The sequence below is a fragment of the Cervus canadensis genome, chromosome 21 (genome assembly GCF_019320065.1).
Source record: "Cervus canadensis isolate Bull #8, Minnesota chromosome 21, ASM1932006v1, whole genome shotgun sequence".
Classification (NCBI taxonomy): Eukaryota; Metazoa; Chordata; class Mammalia; order Artiodactyla; family Cervidae; genus Cervus; species Cervus canadensis.
Window position 1 is genome coordinate 49,025,178 of NC_057406.1, and position 18,083 is coordinate 49,043,260.

The 18,083-nt window shown below is 37.6% G+C and overlaps 1 protein-coding gene across 1 annotated transcript in view; it reads right to left on the reverse strand.

The window, feature by feature from the left end:
- SLC5A8 (solute carrier family 5 member 8) overlaps positions 1–18,083 on the reverse strand; it is a 52,767-nt gene that overhangs the window by 14,433 nt on the left and 20,251 nt on the right. The window contains exons 4-10 of the mRNA XM_043440538.1: positions 16,369–16,436; positions 14,998–15,152; positions 12,223–12,363; positions 8,020–8,149; positions 6,117–6,205; positions 4,908–5,020; positions 1,630–1,697 (exon numbers count right to left, since the gene is read on the reverse strand). Of these exons, the coding sequence (XP_043296473.1) occupies positions 1,630–1,697; positions 4,908–5,020; positions 6,117–6,205; positions 8,020–8,149; positions 12,223–12,363; positions 14,998–15,152; positions 16,369–16,436 (764 nt within the window). The remainder of the gene's footprint in view (positions 1–1,629; positions 1,698–4,907; positions 5,021–6,116; positions 6,206–8,019; positions 8,150–12,222; positions 12,364–14,997; positions 15,153–16,368; positions 16,437–18,083) is intronic.

Genomic DNA, 18,083 nt, shown 5'->3' on the forward strand with positions numbered 1-18,083 from the left:
AACTATATGCTATGTATGACCAAGTGAGGTTTATTCCAGAAATGCAAGGCTGGATCAACATTTGAAAATCAATCAGGATAATATACCATGTCAAAGGACTAAAGACGAAAATCATATTTTTATATCAAATGATGCCGAAAAATCATCTGACAAATTTCAACACTCATTCATGATAAAAACTCTCAGTAAAATAGGAAAAGGGGAATTTCCTTAATTTGGTAAAAGGGATATACAAAACTTCCACAGCTAATGTACTCAAGAATGAATTACTAAATGCTTTCCTCATTCAGTGGCTTCCCTTGTGGCTCAGTGGGTAAAGAATTTTCCCACAATGCAGGAGACCTGGGTTCAATCCCTGGGTTAGGAAGACCTCCTAGAGAAAGGAAAGGCTACCCACTCCAGTATTCTGGCCTAGAGAATTCCATGGACTGTATAGCCCATGAGGTCGCAAAGAGTAGGACACGACTGAGCAACTTTCACTTTCACTTTCCTCATTCAGACTGGGCAACAAGGCAACGGTGTTCACTCTCCCTACACTTATTCAACATGATGTGGAAACTGAAGCCACAGGAATAGTATAATAATAATAATAATAACAAATTGAAGCAATAAGGAAACAAAGGGTACACATGCAAATTGGAAGAGAAGATATCAAACTGTCCCTAACTGAAGTTGAAGAGAATCTCAGAAACCAGTAAGTAAACTCAACAAGGTCACATGATATAGATAAATATACAAAAATCAATTGTATCTCTTATACATTAACAAACACATGGACACCAACATTAAAAATACAATGTCATTTAAATTACTCAAAAAATTAAATACTTAGGTATAAATCTAACTAAATATAAATGGGGCTTATAAAAATTACACAGTTGGTGGTGGAAAAACTTAGGGATAATCTAAATAAGTGAAGAGACATACTACATTTATGGATTAAAAGATGCAATGTGGTAAAAATGTTCCTGAGTTGTTATATAGGTTTAAGGCAATATTATAAAAATCTAAGCAGGGTTTATATATAAAAATATATATATATATGAAGAGAAGATTATTCTAAGCTTTATATAGGAAGGCAAAGGAACTAAAATAGCTAAAACAATTTTGAAAAATAACAATAAAGTGGAAGGGATCAGTAAATCTGGATTCAAGATTTATTACAATGTGATAGTAATCAAGACTGTGTGATCTTGGCAGATGGATATACACGCAGATCAATGGAATAGAGCAAAGAACCAAAAATAGACCCATACAAATATGCTCCACTGATTTTTCACGTAGGTGCAAAGGCAATCAATGGAAGAGAGAGAGTTTTTACAACAAGTGGTGTTAGAGCAACTGGACATCCACAGGGAAAAGTAACCTAGGTCTCTCACCATTGAGGAAACTGGCTAAAGGGTGTGCGGAGTCTCTCTGTATTATTTTTCACTATTACATGTAAACCTATGATTATCTCAAAATGGAAATTTCAATTTAAAAAAATTTTAAAGACTTTAGTCACATCTGTTTCTTGGTATGTCTATGGGTAGATATATAAAGAGAGAAGTCTAGAAGGATGATCACATCAACTTTTTTAAAAGAAGAATTTAGTGATTATGACTTAAACCTTTGAGGATTAGCTCTTACCTGCAGCAAAGCTCCCATTAGTGAAGCCAGTGCAGCCATGCCAATACACAGGGCGCCAAACAGCACACCTATATGGATGACATAAAAGCCATCGCAAAATCCAGATTCAGAGGATTAGAATTCTCAACAGAACAAGCTACCACACCTTGATTCAAAGTGTGTAATATGACTATAACGAAGAATGGCCACCTACCTCGGAGTCAGGTGAAAAGGCAACGGGCTGTTTTTCTACAGCGTCAGCAGTGTGCAAGAGGAAAGAAAACCCTGATATTGTGTCCCAGGATTTACTACCTTAGGTTATATAAGTAAAGAATCCCTAAAGTTAACTATAGATATTTTAAAACTAAAAACCATTGTGTTACTCTTCTAATCCTCCATAAACATTGTTTGTAAAGGAAAGCTCAGGTCTCTCTTTTCACTTTGCCAAAAACAGGACACAGCTTAGCTCTGCTCTGATGGGGAAGGGAGCAATAAACATCAGAAAGTCTTCTGACTTTAAGTGTTCATTTCTCCTGGGAAGTGGCAATCCACACCAGAGTATTTTAGGACCTTTAGCCTTCTTATGATCTCCATCAATATTCACAAACCTTTCCTGTTAAACAAAAGCAAAGAAAGGCAACTTGAAGATAAGTATTATATTTTCCCCTTCTACCAAACTCTTTCCCCAAAACTTCTTTATAGAAATTCTCAAGCTATCACTGGTGGTCAGTTTATGGAATCTTTTTGTCTTTTTGCTCTCAGTATTTTCCAGATTTTCTCTAACTACACATTTTACTTCTGAAATTGCTTTAGGAAAACTCTGGAGACGGAAATGGCAACCTACTCCAGTATTCTTGCCTGGGAAATCCCATGAACAGAGGACCCTTGTAAGCTACAGTCCATGGGGTTGCAAAGAGCTGGACACAACTGAGCAACTAACACACATAAGAAAATTCCAACCCCCCCACTTTTATTTTTAAAGATTTCCATTCAACAAAACTCACCTGAAATCCATTAATATAATTTCCCACATATAAACTTCAAAATATAAAAACTAAAATGAGTGAGAAATTTATTCATAAAAAAATTAGTGTATTCCTTATGTTATTTCTATCTTACTTACAAAAGCACTCACACCTTTGTTAAGCAGAGTGAGTAAATAATCTCATTGTGCCTGAATGGAAAACTTTACATTAATTTTTTTTAAAAGAGCTTTATTGCAATGATTTTCCATGTCTCTAAATCCTAATATAAATAGCATTTCCAACATACTAAATTCTTCTCTATTTGGTAGCTCATGAATGGTCACCATTGTGGTTTTTTTGTACTCAAATTATCAGAAACATTTAAGTCATTTGCCATGTTACATACCTCAACATAATGATTATATTCAACCCTTCAAAATGAATGAAAGATTCATCTACACTAGTGGAGTCAATCTGTTATTAATCATCAACATCATTCCTTGAGTATGAGCTAGTACCTCTTGTTTTACATGGATTATCTCTAAACCTCACAGTACCCACAAAGTGAATAATTTTTGTTTTCATTTTACATATAAAGAAACAGAGGCTCAACTGGGTTTGCTCAAGGCTTTGTCGTTGCATAGTCACTAAGTCACATCCTACTCTTTTGCAACCCCATGGCCTACAGCCTGCCAGGCTCCTCTGTCCCCGGAATTTCCTAGGCAAGAATACTGGAGTGGGTTGCCATTTCCTTCTCCAAGGGATTTTTCCCAAACCAGTGACTGAACCCACATCTCCTGCACTGCAGGCAAGTTCTTTACCACCAAACCACCTGGGAAGCCCTTGCTCGAGGCTGCTGCTGCTGCTAAGTCACTTCAGTCGTGTTCGACTCTGTGCGACCCCATAGACAGCAGCCCACCAGGCTCCCGAGTCCCTGGGATTCTCCAGGCAAGAACACTGGAGTGGGTTGCCATTTCCTTCTCCAATGCATGAAAGTGAAAAGTGAAAGTGAAGTCGCTCAGTCGTGTCTGACTCTTGGCGACCCCATGGACTGCAGCCCACCAGGCTCCTCTGTCCATGGGATTTTCCAGGCAAGAGTACTGGAGTGGGGTGCCATTGCCTTCTCTGGCTCAAGGCTAACAGTTAGTAAATTAGTGAAGCAGTTTGGTGAGGCCAGCAAGTCTGTCTGGCTTCAAAAGCTTCTATTTATTCTACTAAACCACACAGCTTCAACAATCCCATAATGAGCCCATCTAAATGTCCTTTAAGGAAGCATTATATCATTTTTTAAAAAATTATGTTCCAGGATTAAAATCAGGTACATAATAAAATAATTCAATGCTATTTAAATTTAGGGGACACTGAAGAATATAAATTAAGTGTGTATTCCAGGCTACAGTCATGGCAATTACATACAGAATTGTGGTATAAAACAGAATATTATTTACTATTTCTTTGACAGTCTACTAGTGCTATTAAGTTGAGGTTAAAGATTCTTTCTAAAAAAACTAATTTGTTAGTCATTCATCCTGAAACAAGTATACCCAAATGAAAATGAAGATGTGCACTAGCTAGGTTTCTCTGAGTCAAATACTGCACCTGGGGCATTTAGCAATTGAGGTTAAATATGTTTCCATTCAAGATGATATTTAACCCCTAATAAGATCCTACAATCTATGAATTTGAGAATTCATATTGAATAAAGCTGAGCATTCCTCATACAATTTTATTGACTATCTCCTGGACAGCCTACACATGCAGATAGAACAATCAAGATTGGTTAAAAAAAAAATCATAACACTCTGTTTCTTTATCTTCAATCCATACACATAAGACTATATATCTTAAACTGTCAGTGCCCTCTTAGGTAATAGAGAAAAAGTGTGACTCTTGGTTCCAAACTAAGGATATTTCTTAAAACTGTGGTTGATGGAAAGGGGTTGAATTTTTATTTATTTATTTTTCTTTTGTGTCTTCTTTTTTTTTCCATTTGTTTTTATTAGTTGGAGGCTAATTACAATATTGTAGTGGTTTTTGCCATACATTGACATGGATGAAACTGAATTTTTAACAGTAGCTAAGAATTCTAACATAGATTTGGTATAGGAAGAAGGTAGAAAAGAAAGTTAGCCACATAGGACCCCTGGAAATTGTTCTTTGTGGTCACTGGACAATTGCTGGAAGTACATCCCGAATCTTGATTGCAAATATGGCCATGACTGCATTAAGTCACATGCATGCATACACTCACACTATTTTCCATGGAAAATAATTTCTGGTATCTCTAAAAATGATCTCCCAGAGTTAAGATGGAATTGTGAAATGAAAGCTTACTCATTCCTTGTGAAACCCAAGAGAGAGACTTTTCCGAGAGAGACGGGAAGCGAGGTTTCACTAGGTCTTCCATGGTCACTGCGGCTAAGGCGTTGATACTGGAGGACACCGTGCTGCGGAGGGAAACCGAGTTCTTAACGTGCATGTAAACTTTAATAATACCTTAGCTAGGAGTAAGAAAAAGGACAGCATTGTCCCCTCTGAAATATAACCAGATTTCTACTGCATTATTTTTTTAATTATAAGTATAGTTGATGTACAATGTTGTGGTAGTTTCTGGCATACAGCAAAGTTATTCAGTATATATATGCATATATTAATATACATATTAATGTACACATACATATTATTTTTCATATTATTTTCCGTTATGGTTTATTATAAGATACTGAGTACAGTTTCCTGTGTTATATAGTAGGACTTTGTTTTTTTATCTATTTTACCTACTACATTATTCTTTAATAATTACATCATCCTCTTTCTGGAAGCTGTCATCTAAGAATGATTCAGGCAAACCCATAGGCTTAATAGTGAGAAAGGATAATTTAATGTTGCTTCCATTTTGCCATTAATTCTTATTATCCATGAAAGAATCTCTTAGATCATGCAGTATTACTATATAATGACTTTAAAGCACATTTTTCTTCATGCATAGAAAGGACTATCATAAGTCCTCTTTAACATTCACCGTAAATATTAATAATATTAATTTGCTGGATCTTCACTAACATACGTTGTACATGATAATAATTAGTATAACACAGGAACAAAGTGCAGTGAATAAGCTCAAACACAAAACAAGATTCTTTGGACAGTATATATTATTCAGCATGTAACAGGAGATTTGTATTCTAAGTTTTCCATTTGACCATGCTTTAGTTACAAATCATATTTTAAACTAAGACTGTAAGTCCTTATTTTGACCATCAGCAAAATTTACCATCAACTGATTATCATTATCGTGACAGTATTGGGTATGTGATGATGTTTTAGACAGTAGGGACTAAAGATAAAAGCAAAGATTTATGGCAACAGACAGCCAACCCTCAAGGAGAAGAGTCAGACTGACAGAAAGGAGACATGGAATAATTGCCTATTTGGGGCCATTTGTGCCCATGTCCAGAATTCAACCTTATCCCCCAAAACATCCAATAATAAAAGAAACATCCCAAGAGGGAAAACTTGTATTATTAGAGTCCTAGTTCATACCTTAATGTTCCACTGTAAGCACAGGCCACAAAAAGTCCAGGAAGTCCTGGATAATCTTGCAGAATGTCCAGTACCAAATAAGGCATGAGCTGAAAAATTTCAAAATTTGCTCTTGAGTACTGTTGGCTATGAAATAAAATTAATTAACATCTCATTTATCTTGTGGTATTTAAGAACTAAAGGAAGATATTCCACACAACTGAAATTTCCAAATATGAAAAATTAAACTCTTTACCTGCTAACATTTAAATAAAAAAAATAGAATAGTAGTTAAGGATACAGGCTCTGGATTCAGACAGATGTGGCTTTTGTTATTTAGTTTCTCTAAGCCTCAGTTTCCTCATCTGTAAAATAGGAATAATAATTCTAATCTCATAGAGTTGCTACAAAACTTAAATTAGATCATCTATATAAGTTCTTAGTATAGCACACAGAATAGAGAAAAGGCTCAGAGATAGGCAGCTATTCTCATTTTTTGGAATAATAAATCAATTTAAAGGAAATATTTTTACATACCTCTGTGCTTAAGTAATAAGCATTCACTTAATTTAGCTTCACTTGATTACTCAGATTTATACCTGTGAACTTCAATCACTATTCAGGATTGAAAATGTAATTAGAGCTGCTTATACAGTTGACCCTTGGACAAAATCATTTTGAACTGTGTGGGTCTGCTTATATGCGGATTTTTTTTTTAACATAGAAAAATATACATGTAGAACATCATATGCATGACTTTGTTGAAGTGTATAACCTATCCTTACACAGGTATGACGTGAGTGATATTTAATATGAAAACAATATGCAACATGTTAGGGTATTTTTACTGTTTTATTACTCATTTCAAAGAATTGTGTTACTGCACAGTATGTCTCTCTCTAATAACTGCAGAAACTGCAACAACTAATCATCACAAGTGAGTGATTTAAAAAAAAAAACACAATGCTTCTAACACTGTATTATGAATATGACTATCATACTGTATGCCATCAAGACTTTATAACAATTCATTCATTAGTGTATAGGCTAGGCTAGCATGAAGTAATCATATCAATTACATTAGGTTACAAATAGCTCAGTTGGTAAGAATCTGCAATGCAGGAGACCCGGGTTCGATTCCTGGGTTGGGAAGATTGATCGAGAAGGGATAGGCTACCCACTCCAATATTCTTGGGCTTCCCTGTGGCTTAGCTGGTAAAGAATATACCTGCAATGCAGGAGACCTGGGTTCGATCCCTGGGTTGGGAAGATCCCCTGGAGATGGGAAAGGCTACCCACTCCAGTATTCTGGCCTGGAGAATTCTATGGACTACAGTCCATGGGGTCACAAAGAGTCAGAGATGACGGAGCAACTTTCACTTTCACAAATTAAGCAATTGTATTGCAGCTTCTTTGTCAATGCACGAACTGCCTTGAAAATTTTTCCAAGCATTTCCATGTATTTTTCTATTTTTATTTATTTTGTTAGGGCACCTGGGCTTTCTCTAGCTGCAGTGAGAGGCCCACTCTCGGATCGCAGCGTGCAGGTCTTGCAGTGGCATTTCTTGTTATAGAGCCTGGGCCCTAGAGCATGGGCTTCAGTAGTTGTGGCACACAGGCTTAGTGGCTCTGTGGCATATGGGATCATCCTGGGACCAGGGATTGAACCTGTGTCCCCTGCATTGGCAGGCAGATCCTTCACCATTGGACCACCAGGGAAATCTCTCAGTATTTTAATATTGGAAGTAGCATTCTTCATTCTTGTTATGTCTGCTAAAATAAAAATTTTCCAAATGCTTTATAGAAACTAAAAATAAATAATGTGCCTATTTGCTGTTACTTTAGAAGAACATGAGCACTCTCCTCCCAGCTAATAACCTTTGGGAACGTCATTCCTGCACGTAAGAAAGACATGGTACTGGACCTGGTCTGGTGCAGACACTTTCTTGGCGGTCCAGGGATCACAGTCATGGTACCTGGAATAGAGGGCAAGCCCGCAAAGCACCGAGCAGACGAGGATCACCCAGAGTCCCAGGAGGTTGATGTAGAGAGACCTAATGAAGTGAAAACAACAAGTACATGACAATTTTAATTTCCATCTCAAAGATGAGGACGATTGTTAAACAGAAGAGACATTCATGACTATATTCAATAGACATGCATTCTCTTTTGGGTGTCAAAAATGCTATTTCTTATATTCTGGCCTAACCTTCTGTTTATGAGGTCAATCAACACTGTATTTGGAAATATTTGGAGCAGATGGGGTTTTGCCACTGAATGAATGTATCCTCCTGATCAGAGTTCCATGGGTGTTATTAGCTTTATAATATCGTTTAACTACACTACTTCGGGCTTCCCTGGTGGTTCAGCAGTAAAGAGTCCAACTGTCAGTGCAGGAGACGCAGATTCCATCCCTGTGTCGGGAAGATTCCCCTGGAGAAGGAAATGGCAACCCACTCCAGTATTCTTGCCTGGGAAATACCACAGAGGAGCCTGGTGGGCTACAGTCCATGGGGTTGGAAACAAGTCAGATAGGACTTAGTGACTAAAGAACAACTGTAACAAAATTACACTACTCCGGGACCTTTTATAGAGACTTTAATAGTCAACAGAGCAGTGACTATTACTCATTTTCCCTTTTAAAGTGATGCAGTTATAAACTGCTTGACATTGTTAGCATCTACACAGCAACTCACCAAAGTTGTTTAAATATGGTTTGTGATGCCATCCATTAAACAGGAAAGGCAAACCTGTATTCCTAAACAGGTATCTTCCAAAATAATGTTCAGCATTTCAATACATGGTATGTGCTCCAGCAGAATGTAAAGGTTTATGTGATAACACTGGAGTCAGTCCTGAGCATATATCTTAGCTCTCTCTACCATATGTGACATTGGGCAAGTAAATTAACCTCTCTGATCCTCAGTTTCTTCATTGAAAGCCAGAAATAACAATGCATACCTCACTGAGTTATATGTAAGACTAAATAAAATACTGTCTATCATATAGTACAACACATGTAAGTAACCACTTGTTAAATGGGAGTTAGTGATATTACTAGTGTTAATATCATTGAATGCTATGTCTTATCAGGGAAGCCCTATTTTAATAAGCAGTTGATAGCAAATATTTCTCCCACTAAGGCTAAGGTTTCTCCCCCCAGGGGTACTATAGTGGACGCCTGGACTGAAGAGGGACGCCCACACCACCACCACCTCTTACCTCCTTCCCCAGGGCAGCCTGCACAAAATGATGACTAGATTCGGAGGTTTAAAGGCTGAGTTCCCTCAAGCCAACCTGGAACAGCCTGAAGGGTCATCTCAGCTCTAAAGCTCCTGTTGAGGCCTCTGTTGAGACTGCATTTCAGTCTACCTTCTCCCTCTGGCCAATATCCCCTTCCTTCTCTTCTACAGTGGTAATTCCCTAGGAGACTCTGGCATGCTAACCTCCACCTCAGAGTCTGCTTCCAGGAGAACCTAACCTACAAGAAGTCCCAAACAACAGATTTCTAGTCTTTTCCCTTGATTGACTACATTCACTGTGTATTTTGTTACTGCCTAATGAGTAACGGATAACCAATAAGAATCTACTGTATAGCACAGGGAACTCTGCTCAATACTTTGCAACAAACTAAATGGTAAAAGAATTTGAAAAATAGTAGATACATGTATATGTATAATTGAGTCATTTTTCTATATACCTGAAACTAAACCAACATTGTTAATCAAGTATACTCCAACATAAAAATGTTTTAAAAAATTAAAAGTAGTGTAACTATATGTCATCTCCAAATCACCAGAAATATACCCAGACACTTTCCTACTCAGTCACCATACCTCACTTATATATGAGTTGATATCTTATCCTACTGTTTTATTCTACTTTAATGCCAGTCAGATAGACCACTAATCAACATCTGATACTCTGTCTAGTCAATCAATGTCAGTAGGTCTTGACTTTTTGGCTGGGGTTCATTCTTTCCACGGAGTCAATGTTAGAAACTGGGAGAAAATGGTTACCCTGAGTTCTTGTTAAAGACCATTGGACTATTTGGAAGGAAATTGTTTTCTACTAAGAAAGCTCCAATGCTGTTCTTTTAGTTATAAACTTGGGCTTTTTGAGCTCCATATTCTCAAAGACACATGTTCCCAAAGAAGAGCCTGTGCACAATTACTTTGGGAGGGGCATCAGCTCTAATGTGGATGGATTACTGGATATATAAATTATATTCCTTTAAAGTGTCTTAAAATATCAGCATTCCTAAGCTCACTTTTGGGGGATTCCATATCCAGTTACTATACTCATATTCATATAGATCTTTCATTGTGAAATTTACCAAACATAGATAATGTCTAAACCAACTTACTCTCATATGTTGATGTGTGACAGCACATGTTTTTAATATTCTCCCTTAATACAAATAGAATTGCTACTCCTTCTACTGCAATCACCTTGTTACTCTCAAGAGTTTTTAAGCTTCAAAACGCCTGAAAGCCAACTTAGCCTTATTTATCAGTATTAAGAATGCTGGTCACCAAGTTTATCTGAGGCCTCCTGAGAAAAAACCAGCCACTGCTCACACTCTGCCTAAGCCAAGATGGGCTGGAGACTCCCCTGACCATGCTGTCCTTCTGACCTTGGTACATGCACGTGCTAAGTCACTTCAGTAGTGTCTGACTCTGCGCCCGTCAGGCTCCTCTGTCTACAAGATTCCCCAGGCCAGCATACTGGAGTGGGTTGCCATCTCCTATCTCCCCAACCCAGGGATTGAACCCGCATCTTTTATGTCTCCTGCTTTGGCAGGCAGGTTCTTTACCACTAGTGCCATCTGGGAAGCCCTCCAGAGGGCTCATGATAAGAGGTCAGAAGACAACTTCTGTGCTTTGGGCAAATCGCTCTTCCTACCTGGAATGCTCTCCTATTCTTCTCCACCGGCCCACACGTGGTCTTCCTTCAGGACCTGCCTGCTCAACAGGAATGTCTCATTCATCCCTGCCTTCACATCCCAGGATTTGAGGTGGAAAAGGGAATTCACATTTACTGGATCCCTACCACATGCATGACTAACACAGTATTTTATAATTCCTCCACAAGATGTGTGATATGCTCATTGTATAAGTTTAGAAACTGAAGTTCAGAGAGTCTAAGAAACTCACCCCATTACTCAAGTAGCAAGTGTTAGAACCAGGTTATAAGCCCATAACTGTGTCTGAATATAAAATGAAACAACACATCTGGCAGTACAATGCTCTAGAACATTCCCTCTACTGTTACATTGTTTCAGGGAACTGAAACTGTTATACCTCTAGTGTTATTTCATTTTTCACATAGTTGCATGTATTTTCCTAATTTGATGCTATGTTCCATCATGATTGTTGTTCAGTTGCTAAGTCATGTCCAACTCTTTGCAACCCCAGAGACTGCAGCACACCAGGCTTCCCCGTCCTTCACTATCTTCCAGAGTTTGCTTAAACTCAGGTCCATTGTGTCGAAGATATCATCCAACCATCTCATCCTCTGTCCTTTATGATAAGAGCCACATATTTATAATTTTTATTCCTTATATTTCCTTATACAGATGCAAAATAAATGCCTATGTATTTGATAAGGTTTGTTTTACTTAATAATTGATATAAATTTTCTTTTGGCCACACCATGTGGCATGTGGGATCTTAGTACCTTGATCCCTTAGTATCTTGAACCAGGGATCAAACCCTCACCCCTTGCTGTGGAAACAGAGAGTCTTAACCACTGAACCACCAGGAGCACAGCACCACCCAGCAGGAGAAAATCGAATTAAAGATTTGCTGAGTGTGGCCCTGCCCACCAGAGCAAGACCCAGTTTTCCCCACAGCCAGTCCCTCCCATCAGGAAACTTGCACAAGCCTCTTATCCTCATCCATCAGAAGGCAGACAAAAGAAACAGAGGTCCTTGACATAAAAATTTTAAAATATCTGATTCAAAACATACAGTGCCACTTTGTTCTATGTGATCCTTTTGTAAGTATATCATTTATCTCTTAGAATTTCATGATACAAAAGAGAAACTCCAGCAAAGCTTGACTTCTGAGCACCCATAAAGACAATTGATAGTTACTCACAATTCATATACCATAGTTTGGCTTACAATTTTGCCTGGAACCTGCTTTTACAGGAAATATATCTCTGCACTTGGGATTGGTTCACACCATAGATGCTGGTCCACGTGAAGGTCCCTCCTATAATAATCGTCCAGAATGTGTGTCTTTGCAAAGGGTTAGGATTAAAGCTAAATGAAAACAAACAGAAAACAAATTTGAACTCTCAGTAAACTACTACAGAAATCTTTCTAGAGTGTTTTGGAAGCAAGCAATGTATACTTACATAAAATATAAACAAATATATATATATATATATATATATATATACACACACACAAATGTGTACAGATTGATTAAGTAATATAAAAGGTAGAAATATTTCTAACTGAAGTTCAGTGAAATAAAAAAATTGATACTTTCAGAGATTTGGAAATTCTGGATAGGACTGGAGCAAAATGAATGTTTCAATCGTTGTGAATGTTTATAGAAACTGTTCTCCCATGTCCACAGGAAATTATTTAAACAAGTCTGCCATGCTGTAATCAGAGAAGAGCATGAAGCTGAAGAAAGAGAGAGCAAGCAATTCCTAGGTACACTGGAGCAACGGATATGGTACTGAAATAAACATAATATTGACACATTTCATGTGTATAATTCCTCTCCCAGAACATTTATAGTCCCAGTTCTACTTTATACTCAAGTTGAAGAATTCAATTAATGCAGTTTAAAGGTTTTCATGTTTAAAACTACCATGTCATTATAACCATGTTCTTAAAAGGCTGTGTGTACAAACTACATACTCACAGTTGAAAGTCACATTATGGCACTTAAACAAAATACGATTACAAAGAAAGCTCAAGTTCCACATTCAGTGCATCTTTTAATTCTTCTTACTGTATCATCTTGGAAGGAATGAGTCTCTTCATTGCTGATACACAATATAAGCTTGAAAATGTTCTGCAAAATTAGCTTTAATGGAAACATTCTGCATTTCTGAAATTCTGCAATTTCACTTCAAAGTTTATATTTGAGATCATTTGGGTAAAGTGCTACAATTTTATGTTTTCAGCATTCTAATGGAAAGATGAGAGCCTCTATTCCATTCTCTAATAGTTAATATCAAAGTCTAAGAGTTTCAAGGGTGTTGGTCCTTTCTCCCATAAAGAAAGTGGCTACTATACTAGCTTATAAACGTCAAGAGCCAAAGGGTTCTGTGAGTTACTGGAAGAAAGTAAGACAAGATTTAAAACACCCAATTTAGTGGTTTTGGTTTTGGCAATACAGAATACATATGCCAACTATAGACCGTATGGAAAATATCAACACAAAATCCTTCTCTTCGTTTATCCTACCCAGAGCAGATTTATTGTCCACCATCATATTCTCAAGACATATTTGAATAACAAGGGATATACAATAAGGCTTTTCATTTTTCCTTAATTGTTGGAAACCTTGTAAGGGTCATAAAAATGTCTAATCTTTTACTTTTTGGAATCTTTTGCAGGTTATAAGTTATTATTTCAATGCAGCAATGTGTTTACCCTTCGTATAAACTGACAGTTATTTTGCAGAAAAATTGATTGACTCCATACCATTTTCCCCTCAACCTAGCTGACTAGGAAGAGATTTGGAAGTAATCCAGGTCTACTGAGTGGCCACTGGTTGTTTCTGTCTCTTGGTATCTATTCCCCACTCTTCTACCCACTCCAGTATTTTTGCCTGGAGAATCCCACAGACAGAGGAGACTGGTGAGCTACAGTCCATGGGGTCACAAGGAGTTGGACGTGACTGAGAAATTAACGCTTCTAGTAACAGCAACCTAGGTTTGCCTTGGGAAAATAACCATTTCTCCATTAAACAGTCTAAATGATGGTCAATCAAAATGTTCTACTCTGTCCTAGCTGATGGATGGAATCAAGCCTAAGCTAGGCCAACTGGAGGCTCTATTTTCCTTAAAAATATTGAGAACAGTTGGAGTTGGTTCACTGTAACTCATTCTTGCAAATTAAGACATTGACCCTGTCCAATTTCTAATGTAATTCTCAAACACTAACACCTTCTTTCAGAAAACCAGAAGAGAGCCGCCAAGTGTAAAGTGGTTTTCTTTCCTCTTGCCAGTGATTTCAGCTTGCTTATCTCATAGCAGGGCTGCTTTAAAAGAAAATTAGCTGGTTCATGTCAAAATGAGCCCCCCTGCACACTGAACATGATGTATAAGGAAGACACCATCAATCCAAAAGATAAAGTGTTTTAAATAGTCTTTTAAATTTATGATGAAATATCTAGTTTCTCCATTAGCCTTCCTTAAGAAAGTTGAACAGTTGTTGAAGACATTATATCTTATGTAACGCTGATACCTGAGGCATTGGCCATAACTTCTTTAGTCAATATTCTAGAAATAATATTTAACATTACATAATATACACTAAATAATATTCACATATAAAATACTGACATATATAATAATAATATACTATATATTGCCAGGGCCATATTAAAAGAGGAATTCTCTAGGCTACTTGAAACAAAGAATTGTCAAAATGGAATCACGAAAATACTCTTTTGCTATCAATCCCTTCTCAGAAGGAAGCACCATCCTCAGCACCATGTAACTAAGTACCACCTGACTGCTTCCACCCTTAAAGTGAAAACTCCTTACACATTTATGTGCCAGCTTCAAAGTTTTGTACCATGACCTTAATGGTTAGCTTGTTTTCTAATGTAAATTTATTATTTCAGCCAAGAGACTTTTTACAGGAAAAAAAAAAAAAAGGAATGTTCTATTAACCAAGAAGTAAATACTTAACCAAAAGGCAACTTACTTCCAGAAGTTTAATCTTCCTCCATTGGCGGCATCATTTATAATAGTGCTGATGCCACCTTGAACCAATGCAGCCTTTATAATCACAGATGTAAAGCCAGCCACCATGATTCCAACTTGAAAAACATCCGTCCAGATAACTGCTTTAAGACCACCCTTTGAGGAAAAAGTACATTAGGATTAATGCTTCTCCCAGACATTATTAAGCACTTATATGCTTATACTCTCTCCTGGTCAAAGATAAGGAAAACACGAATCTTGGCCAAGAAGTGCACCCAAGGGAGATAGTCAGGAAGGTTGTACTTAGAGTCAACTTTCAAATATAAACAGAATCCAAAATGAAACTCCCAGCAGAGAAAACAGTGTGGGCAAAAAGCATGCGCTTAGCCGCTCAGTCACGTCCAATTCTCTGTGACCCCGGGGACTGCAGCCTGCTAGGCTCCCAGAATTCAAAACACATGGCATGCTTAGTGTGTCCAGATATACATTTTGGAGCAAAGTGGAGTGGCATGGGGATACTGCTAGGAAGAACACTCAGAGTCAAATTGCAGCATCATAGATTTTATCCTACAGGCAGGACTGATAGTCAAACAGTGTGCACAGAGAAGGCATGCGTGTGTGCTCTGAGGGGATCCAATTCCTTGTGATCCCTGGACTGTAGCCCACCAGGCTCCCCTGTCCATAGGATCTTCCACGCAAGAATACTGGAGTGGGTTGCCATTTCCTACTCCAGCGGATCATCTCAACCCAGGGAGCAAACCCGCCTCTCCTACATCTTCTGTATTGGCAAGTGGATTGGCACAAAGAAGGACATAACAGTTACTGAAAAACTAAAATTGTTTTGTACTAGTCACTGCCCAAGTGTCCCCTCCAGAACCTGACGCAGTCCCTCTTTGAGGACCTTGTCTTCTACATCATCGAGCACCTGAAGTATTAAGACTTAGAGTATCACAGGTTGCACAAGACTTGCACCACGGCTAAGGATCAGCATCAGTGATAATATCAGTGCCCATGCCACACTGGTTCTTACATATTTTGACTGTCACTCCTGCCTAAAGGCAATGGGAAATTATCTCAGGTTACTAAGCTAAGGAATATTGTGAGTATAGTCATAATAACATGATGACAATAAAAGCAAATTATGAAATGAGATTGGGGACCACTGCATGGTTCAAATGAAGAAAAAATATCAGTTATGATCAATGTTTTACAAAGGATTAAATTTTACCCTGGACTGAATATTCCTTATAAAAAATAAGCTATTGTGGGAAAGAAATATAAACAACCCAGACTGTGGCATGCATTGATTAAAACTGTTAATTTTGCAAAGCAAGTGTATAGGGTAAAAGAAGAAGTAAGGTTCTTGACATACCATAGTGCAGTAGAATGTGCAGACAACACCAGTAGCCACTACCACACCCCACAGATCAAACCCCGTGACTGTAGAAGAAAAGAAAATGCATGTATAACTGTAAAATATATACCAGGACTTCTCAAAAAATCATCAGCGGGAAGCTGTATCATTTATTGGGCACCTATCTCTATACCCTCTTACCCTAAACTAGGCCCAAATCTCAAAAAATGTACCAAAACAAATAGAGTTCAAATTTTATTTGATGAGTTAAATAGACCTGGCGTCTACCCTCAGACACTATACAGGATCCAACACTGGCTACATCACATACATGAAAAAGCATTTATATTATAATTAAGCTGAGAAACTGCTTGATATTGGCAGGTGGTTACCCAGACTGAATGGGGTCATAGGATATTTGTGGTCATGGTTCAAATAAACACATTTTTCTACCAATCCTTGAAAGACAAGCTGTCCATGTTACTAAAATGGGACCAAGAAAGAGAAAAGCATATATGATTTGTTACCATTTATTTAAGAAGTAGAGGGGCAAAACTTCCCTGGTGGCACAGTGGATAAGAATCTGTCCGCCAATGCAGGAGACATGGGTCTGATCCCTGATCCAGGAAGATCCCACATGGCTTGGGGCAGCCAAGCCCATGTGTCACAGCTGCGGAGTCTGTGTTCTAGAGCCTGGGGGCTGTAACTACAGAGCTCACGTGCTGCAACCACGGAAGTGTCATTACTGATTCCATCACCAAGGGTCACTTAATGTTCCCCAGTCCTCTGTACTTCTTGTGAACTAGATCTAAAAGCATTCTCAGACTTCATTTCAACTTTTTGCAGTAATAAGCTACAACTACTAATGTGTCGTTAATTAATTCATTCAATTTTTAAAAAAAGAAGCAGTGGGTCAAATTATATTTTTTAATGGAAGGATAACAACTCTATGCCCACAAATTTGAAAGAAAATTTTACAAAAAACATCTGATAAGGGATTGTTCTCCATATCATACAAAATGCTTAAAACTCAACAGTGGAAAAAAAACCTGATTCTAAACCATATCAAGACCTTAACAGATACCTCACAAAACATATACAGATGTCAAATAAGCATATGAAAAGATGCTCCACATCAGATGTCATCAGGGAAATGCAAATTAAAACAACGAGATATTACTATACACTTGTTAGAATAGCCAAAATTTGGAACATTGACATCACATGCTGGCAAAGAGATGGAGAAACATAAGTCTTTCATGCATTGCAGGTAAGAATGCAAAATGGCAAGAGTCATTTTAGAAGGCAATTTGGTGGTTTCCTACAAAACTCAACATATTCTTGTAATATAATTCAACAATTGTGTCCTTTTGTATTTACTCAAAAGAGTTGAAAACTGCATTATGAAATAGTCTCCAAAAAGTTGAAATGAAGTCTGAGAATGCTTCTAGATATACTTCACAAGAAATACAGAGGACTAGGGAACATTAAATGACCCCACGATAATGCAATCAATAAAACCAAGAGCCTGGAAAATTAACGAGCTGAAATTTTGACATGTATAGAATATTGTCCCCAACACAATGAACATTCTGTACAAAAATATATGGAATGTTCAGGTACAGAGACCATATCCTGGGCTGTAAAACAAATCTCAATACGTTTCAAAGAATTAAAATCATAGTAGTCCTCTGACCAAAGCAGCATTAATTTAGAAACCAATAACAAAAAGG